Below are 8,121 nucleotides of genomic sequence, written 5' to 3'. Positions count from 1 at the left end.
ATAATAATGAAGTGTGGTTACTTGAAGGGTGTCCACTTAATGAAGAAACTCTTACCATAAAAAGGTTGAGTTTATCATTAAGATTCTAAAATACTAGAATTTACATTATGTTTGATCATAGATTTTGATGATTACTTAATATAATATTTAATGCTCGATAAAAATAACCCTATTATCTATTAATAGAGTTTAATATTTGTACTTGTGGTAAATTTTGAAATGGTCAAAAAAAATTTACAAAATATCAACAAGTAAATAAATAAGTACAAAAACAGTAAGGCGGTAAACGCTTTAGAAGAAACTACACTTATAAGGTACAATAATTTCATGATATTTTCTCGCTCAATTATTGCAGAGATATGGAGAAGACTTGGCAAGCAATGAAGATAATCTAAGAAAGGAGGACACAATCCCCTTTTCTCATCGTTGATAGTATAAGATTTTCCACTGCATACACGAGGGAATACCATTTTAATTACGAACCACTTTGACCTAAATCTTCTAAGCTATAGCTTTTCTACAGCTGAAGTAAGAAAGCCTGATAAAATACTATTTTTTCACCATGTATGGCAACGTAAACGATAAAGATTACGACGGTATGTAAAACAACAACAATATAACTGTGTACTCTGAAATCATACATAGTATCAAAGATAATATAGTGGAAACTGCCTTGAGAGGCTCAGATTTCTTAGAAAGAGGAAATCATTCTAAGAATTAGATAAAGTTGTACTCTCAACTTTAAACCACTCCTGTAAGTTGTATGGTTGGTACCTTACGCAACTTTACAGGCAGCTCTATAGCTGTATTATCTACTTTCACAGGCACTCCCACTACTTCCACTTTCACATCTTCAATTAGTACTCCACCCTTTTGCCAATAAGTGCAGTATATTATCATCTGAATTGAAGCAAGTGGTATTCCAAAGAAATTCGGAATCTGGGTCAATTATAAGTTTCAAAACAAGCAAATCAGTGTTAAGATATTTATTGTATAAACTCTTTCATCTTAATGATGAATATAGTATAATCTCAAATGTTAATGAATTTTTTTAGATGTTTTACAAATCTTTATGGACTCAAGAAATTATTTAAAGTTAATTAATCTATAGATAATAGACATGTGATTACCATGATAAGAAGATCTTTACTCAGAGCACCATAAACCAACCACAACACTCCGCCTAAGAAAGCAAATATTAAGAAGTAGAAGGACATGCACTCAACACTCTTGGTCCGATACACCATTCTCTGTATCACAAACATATATATATATATCAGTAATACAGTTGATATGTTTCAACATCATCAATCCTGTTAAAAAGTTTACTTACAATATCTGCAAGTGGAGATCCATAGAGAAGGACAGATGCAACCATTCCAGCGGTTCCAACAATCACTTTCTTATGACTCGCTTCGACTCCCCACATAGAAGTTACTGCAGTGCTCACAAACACCACCGAGACTCCTCCCACCATCAGACCCATTCTTCTCTGTCATATCATTCATATCTTATTAACTAACTATTGTAGCATAGATGAGTTACAAACAAATAATGAAAAAAAATGAAATAGAATAACAGACTAATATATAAAAATTAAATTAGATTGCTTAAATATCACACACTAAGACTTAATTACTAAATAAAAAGTATTAGATATGTGATCAGATCTTGACCTTGAATTTGGGTGGAGCAAAGTGGAGATATATGGTACAGAAGGAAAATTGGAGAAGAAAGCCAAGAGCATTGGTACCCATTACAAGACCATTCTCCCATCCATTGCTGATGAGAGGGCAGCCATACCAGGTGTAGATAAGACAATTCAAAAGGCCTATTGCATAGGGAAGCCCTGACATCTCTCCCGTTGTCTTCTTCTTATTCACTCTCCAGAAGAGACCCCTGCTCATCAATTAACTTAATAAAAACTTAACAACATTTGCAATATAAGAAACAATCTCTTTAGCAACATTTACAATAGAAGAACCTCCTCTTTTAGCAACATATACAATATAAGAACCTCGCTCTTTTCAAGAATAATGTTCCCCTAGAGATGTACTTACAGTGGTGCTCCATACATAAGCAAAGCAAATGTGCTTCCTGCGCAAAACCAGACCAATGTTCAGTACAAGCAATATAGCAGCTTTGATTCATGAAAAATATCTAAAACATTGAATTTATAACTTGAATGAGGTGTAATGACCTAAAATACCAGCCCCACAACGTATGAGTTTATTCATTACTGCCTCCCTGTCAGAAAGGGCAGAGAGGAAAACAATGAATTGCTCGTCAATGCTTGAAAATTGTAGGTTGGTCCTGCATATTTATAGCAATTTGTTGCCCCCGCACCTACTTGTGCTTTTCACCTTTCATGCTCATCTTTGTCGAAGAGTCTAGAAAACTAGAAAACTATGGTATATATTATTTATTATTAATCTAATAATGATTAGATAGTAAAGTTAGAGCATCTTTCCACGTAATTAGAGATAGACCATTTTGTTTATCAATTCTTATTAAGGGATAAATTATACAAGGCAATTATCATTTAAAATAAAAGAAAGAATTATAATATTTTGATAAGGAATTTTAATGTGTGAAATGAGATTTTGAAAAAGGTTAAAAGATTAAAGGTGAATATAAAATTATTTATGTTGATTATAGGTTTAGTTTTTATTAAGGTAAGTGTAGTTTTTAAAGGAAGGATAGAACATTAAGTTTGGTAGGAGAACGAAGAACAACTTACAATAATATCAATGAGAGAAATTTAAGTAAAATTACAATATAATCATATAAGTTAGAGATGATTTTCAATTTTGTTGGCTTTGTTGATTATAAATATATGTTCTTCTATCATTCAAAATGAGAAGTTATTTTAAAAAAATGTTAAATTTGAGAAAATAAATTCTAATAAATTTTAAAACTTTTTTTGATTGAATATAGTTAAAGAATTAATAAATAACTTATGTTTTAAAAATATTTGTATTATGAGAAACTATTGAGATCCATTTTAGTAGGGGTTTCTAAGACATTTGGTACAATTATTAATTTTGTATATCTAAAGTGAGACATCTTTTATCGTTTCTAAAAGGCATCAAGTTCTATTTTCATAATTTAGCATTTGATTATAAGTTTATTTCCTTGAGAATTGATTTAATTAATTTTTCATTTTAATTGAGACACTAACTTAAAATTAGAGTGACAAAATAATAAGTGATCTATAAATAAAAGAGTGTGTGTGTGTGTGTGTATGTGGAGAGAGAGAGAGAGAGAGAGAGAGAGAGAGAGAGAGAGAGAGAGAGAGAGAGAGAGAGAGAGAGAGAGAGAGAGAGAGAGAGAGAGTAAAAAAAAAGTAAATATTTTAAAAGGTTCAGGTGTACTTTTTGAACAAATCCATGAGAAAAACTAGAAAAATTTAAAAACTAAAATTAATAAGTGTTTTCTTGTGTGTTATAACAAATAGCTACATGCTCTAATGTTTTATTAATTGGCAAAAAAGGATGTATTTATAGATAGGACATTATTGGTTATATCAATCTTAAATTGATGCAATGCAAGGTAGGAGAATTCCCAAAGGAGATTTTCTAGCCCTGAACAAATAACCACACAATAAAAACACAACAACAATGCAAGATCTGATACCAAATCACACTATTTATTCATAAAATAATTGATTACATCCAATGTTTTGGGCTGTAAAGCCTTCCCAGTTATGGTCAAATACAAAGCAAGTAATAGTTCTGAAAGATCCCTCAAGATCCCACCCAAACTGTAGCTAGTCCAAATCCACACTCTGGTAGAAGCCTCCAAGGAAGATCTAAACTTGTTCTTGCAAGCTCACCAAACAATCTACTTATTTCCCAAGCCTCAATTACTAACCCTTCTCAAAATTCTCCTCTACCACCTCCTCTTCTCCAAGATGGATGAATAATGCCTAAAACTTCACCACACCCCCTACTTATACCCAACTAAGCTACAAGTCAGCCCAATAGGCTACAAATTAAATATCCCTTTCATTAAATACATGTAGAGCCACAAGTCAGCCTCCAATAGAAGTTAAATACCAAAGGCCTTAAAAGGCTTACAACACTTATTAAATTCATAAAAAAAATTAACCAAGACCCAAATAGGTACACTCAACTCCACCAAAATCCTTCCAACATGTAGGATGGCTAACTACCCCAGGATACTCCTACATCAGACTCCCTAGGTGTGAAAAGATGTTCTCAATAGCTGGAAGAACATCTTTAAAGATTCAACACACAAATCCAAAACTGGTTCTTCACATACATATCCCCCAAGTCCACAACTTGTATACTCTTTCCCTTGCTCTTCTTCTCCTTCTTCACCTCCATCCTTAGTGTTCCATAGGTTTTCTATCCACATTGATTGAAAACCCTTTCAGAATCTACCAACTCAACTCGGCTACCATTATTCATGTTCCTTCTTCCAACCTCTTTATTCTGCAAAGGAATTAGGGAATACTTTCTATCACCTTTCACAATTACAAACTCATTCTTGACACAATCATGCACAACCCTGGAATCATACTGTGAAGGTCTACCAAGCAACACATGACAACTATTCATGTCCATAATATCACACAACACTTGATCCTTGTATTGCCAATCTAGAAATCTACAAGGCACTACTTCCTCACTTGCAAAGTATGCTCACTTTGCAACCAACCAATTCTATAAGGAAAAGGATGTCTCATTCTTCTCAATCCAAGTTTCTGAACCATCTCCTCAACAACAAGGTTACCAATGCTACCACCATCCACAATCACATTCTAAAATTTACCACTAGACTTACAACAAGTCTTGAACGAATTACTCCTCTAACATGATTCTAGTATCCTTTGACCAATCAGTACTTACCATTACAATAAACTTGCTTCTTGCTTAGGTTCATGGTTTTCAACCTCATTCACAACAGTATCTCTTCTATCACCATCCTTTTGTGGACACTCATAAGATCTATGTCCTTCTTCATGACATTTGAAACAAGTACCCCAAAATTCACCTCTACCTATCCCTCTCTTCTAATCAGCAAGTTTTGGTTCAACATCTGCACTTAGTTTAGCCTTTGTTGAGTAGTCTTGCTTCTCCTTTCCTCGAGAACTACCTTGATTCTTCCTCTTTAGCTTCTCTTCTGCTCTCAAAGAATATTGATAAGCATCCCCAACTAAAGAAATATTCAACATACAAACCTCATCTTGAATATTGAATCTCAAACCATTAATGTACCAAGCTACCTTTTTCTTTGACAATTCTCTATGCCTAGACCAAATAGTCAACTTGTAGAACTCCTTGGTATAATCTTTCACACTCATATCCTTTTGTTTCAAATTTTGCAACCTCTTAAACAACTCAAGTTCATAATTAGTAGGAATGAACTTAGTCTTCAACCTAGTTACCATCAACCTCCATCTAGTGATCTTCATTTCACCTTCCTCCTCTCTATCTCTTTGCAATTCCTTCCACCAAAGAGCAACATGCCCCTTCAGCTTATTTTGTGTGAACCTTACTCTAAGTGGATCCTCAACATCCTCTAACTCAAAGTAGTCTTCCAATTCACCAATCCAATCAATTAGGTCTTTAAGATTCAAAGTACTTGAGAAATTAGAAACCTCCATCTTATGCTTCAACTTCAATTGAGATCTAGGTCTAGCAAATTGACCAACCCTACTTCTCATATGTCTCTCCACACACCCAATTCTATCCTTAACATTTGATCCAACAACTTCAAAGTCTTCAAAAACTTCCTCATAAGCATCTTTGGTACCTGCATGCTGAGGTACACTACCTATAGCACTTATGATCTTAGTGATCATATCACCCTTTATCAACTCCATCTTTGATTTGAAATTGGCTTTAACCTCCTCTATTTCAGATTTAAAATCTACTTTGAACTTCTCTACAATTCTTTCTTCCACAACATCACTAAGATCATCAATTACCCTAGGGTCCAATATTCTTGGAGACATCTTCCAAGATTTTTGCAAATGCTCTATAATAAATCCACAAATACAGAAGATCAATCGTATCTACAAGATCAACCTTCTCTTCTAGCCTCCACACAAGTCCTAGTGCAAATTGCCTCAAATTTAGCACTTGGTCTACACACTCAAGGACAACCATCTCTTTAATACCACTTGATGCAACACAATGTAGGAGAATCCCAAAAGGAGATGCCTATCCCCCAATAAATAACCACACAATGGAAACAAAACAACAATGCAAGATTTGAGACCAAATCACAATGTTTATTCATAAAATAACTGATTATATGCAATGTGTCAAGATGTAAGGCCTTCCTGATTATAGCCAAATACAGAGCAAGTAATAGTTCTGAAAGATCCCTTAAGATCCCATCCAAACCTTAGCTAATCCAAATCCAAACTCTCATAGAAACCTCCAAGGAAGATCTAAACTTGTGCTTGCAAGCCCACCAAGCAATCTCCTTGTTTCCCAAGCCTCAAGTACTAGCCTATAATGGACACCTTAGAAAAGCCCAAGAACTGAACCAACTACAGAAATAATATTAGTTCTCAAACTAATAAAATCAAATACATAAGGATGAATTCCAAAGGCCAAACCCTAAGGGAATGACATCTAGAATGTCACAAGAGAGGATGGACATCCTCTAATGCCAAGAATAGATCTATAACTCACACATCCAAGTTCTTATCAAATGCAACTCACAATAATCTGATACAATAATCTGATGCTAAGAAATGAAGTTTCCACCTCTATTTATACTTTTGCTTCACCCTTCTAGAAGGAAATAAGATATTAATTAATTACATTCTCTAGAAGCTTCCCCCTTTCCAATATTTAATGCAAGGAAATTAAATATTAATTAATTGCATTCTCTAGAAGCTTCCTCCTTTCCAATATTTAATGCAAGGAAATAAAATATTAATTAATTGCATTCTCTAGAAGCTTCTCCCATTCCAATAATTAATGCACTCTTTAGAAGCTTCTCCCTTGTAATACAATAATTAATTAAATATAAAGTCACCTTTTAATTTTTAATTTATTTAATGAATTTATAAGAAATTAATTTAATTTCCTCTTATGCTCCACTTAGCCTTTGGAGAATTTAAAGGCTGAGAACTCCACTTACTTGCTAAAAAGATGGGGACATTACATCTGCCCTCAGTTGAAATTGCTTGTCCTCAAGCAATCTAGCAATACAATGAACTCCAACCTCCACCCGGATCCCAAATGAAGTAGTATGTGACATCCCGGTGGACATTAAACCAACTGTAAACCAGCAGCATTAGGACCAACCACATGTCCTACAACCTAGCACCCAAAACTTGTGCTGATGATGTAGAAGTCAGAATGTCACCAGAAGGCAATGTCATAGAAGATCTATGAAACCTCTTCTTCCCTATATCCACCCACATTATGTATATTGGACTGGAATCCTGATCATCACCAACATGCATTGAAAAAGATGTATCAACAATAGGTGTAGCCACATCAAAATATATGGAATAGGAACAACACTAACTATCACAACAAAAAACTGAACCGAATCTACAGTTGATGAAAACTCATAATCATCAACATGTGCACCATCATTAGAACACACATCAACAACTGCATGCATACTGCCAAACTCCTCCTTGGATGGTCCAATTGACACATAAGTGGCTGCTGATATGACAATATTATCACATTCTCCTAATCCCACTATTTCTGCATCACCATCCCCTAACAAAGCTTCATATGTGGACTCCTGACACTACACACATGACTCAACACTAGATTATGAATCAATAATACTAGAGCATAAACCCACATCTACTGACTCCATTGAAACACCCACATCACCAACATCATAGTTGGGTGGCTCTATATGTGTCTTAGTCCCATCTAAGAAATCAAATACCTCATGCACTAGAGCAACATATAAATCATCAACATTGATGCCCATCTGTCTAGCCATAAGCTACAACATCATATCCATTTTCCTATTTTGCTCCTATTGCAAACGTTGCCCCACCTCTAATGTACCCAGTAATTGTCTAAGCATTTTGTCAAACACTTTTCCTTCTATCTAGCTATTCCGAATTCCCTTTAAGACCTCCATAGGATGGCAGGACTTATAGCT

At 34.4% G+C, this 8,121-nt stretch overlaps 1 protein-coding gene across 1 annotated transcript; it reads right to left on the bottom strand.

Moving 5' to 3' along the window:
- Positions 1-381: 381 nt before the first annotated feature.
- Positions 382-2,295, bottom strand: LOC149551773 (bidirectional sugar transporter SWEET3b-like). Its single transcript, XM_089789739.1, has 6 exons — positions 2,201-2,295; positions 2,061-2,097; positions 1,677-1,899; positions 1,334-1,492; positions 1,131-1,250; positions 382-939 (listed from the first exon to the last, which is right to left on the bottom strand). Exons 1-6 carry the CDS (start codon positions 2,235-2,237, stop codon positions 742-744), a joined length of 774 nt encoding a protein of 257 aa, XP_089645865.1. The 5' UTR covers positions 2,238-2,295; the 3' UTR covers positions 382-741.
- Positions 2,296-8,121: the final 5,826 nt, after the last annotated feature.

This window comes from Cupressus sempervirens, chromosome 6 (assembly GCF_028749045.1).
Source record: "Cupressus sempervirens isolate cs-2001-9-10 chromosome 6, ASM2874904v1, whole genome shotgun sequence".
NCBI lineage: Eukaryota > Viridiplantae > Streptophyta > Pinopsida > Cupressales > Cupressaceae > Cupressus > Cupressus sempervirens.
The sequence above is the reverse complement of the archived record's forward strand: the minus strand, read 5'-3'. Positions and strand labels throughout refer to the sequence as shown.

What these genes read in the sequence shown, in the direction of transcription:
- LOC149551773 (XM_089789739.1), bottom strand. Translation starts at nt 2,237, where the DNA reads ATGAATAAACTCATACGTTGTGGGGCTGGTATTTTAG. An exon ending in GATCTCCACTTGCAGATATT is followed by an intron (nt 1,251 to 1,333) that starts GTAAGTAAACTT and finishes TTTGTGATACAG; the next exon opens with AGAATGGTGTATCGGACCAA. An exon ending in GTAAAGATCTTCTTATCATG is followed by an intron (nt 940 to 1,130) that starts GTAATCACATGT and finishes TAATTGACCCAG; the next exon opens with ATTCCGAATTTCTTTGGAAT.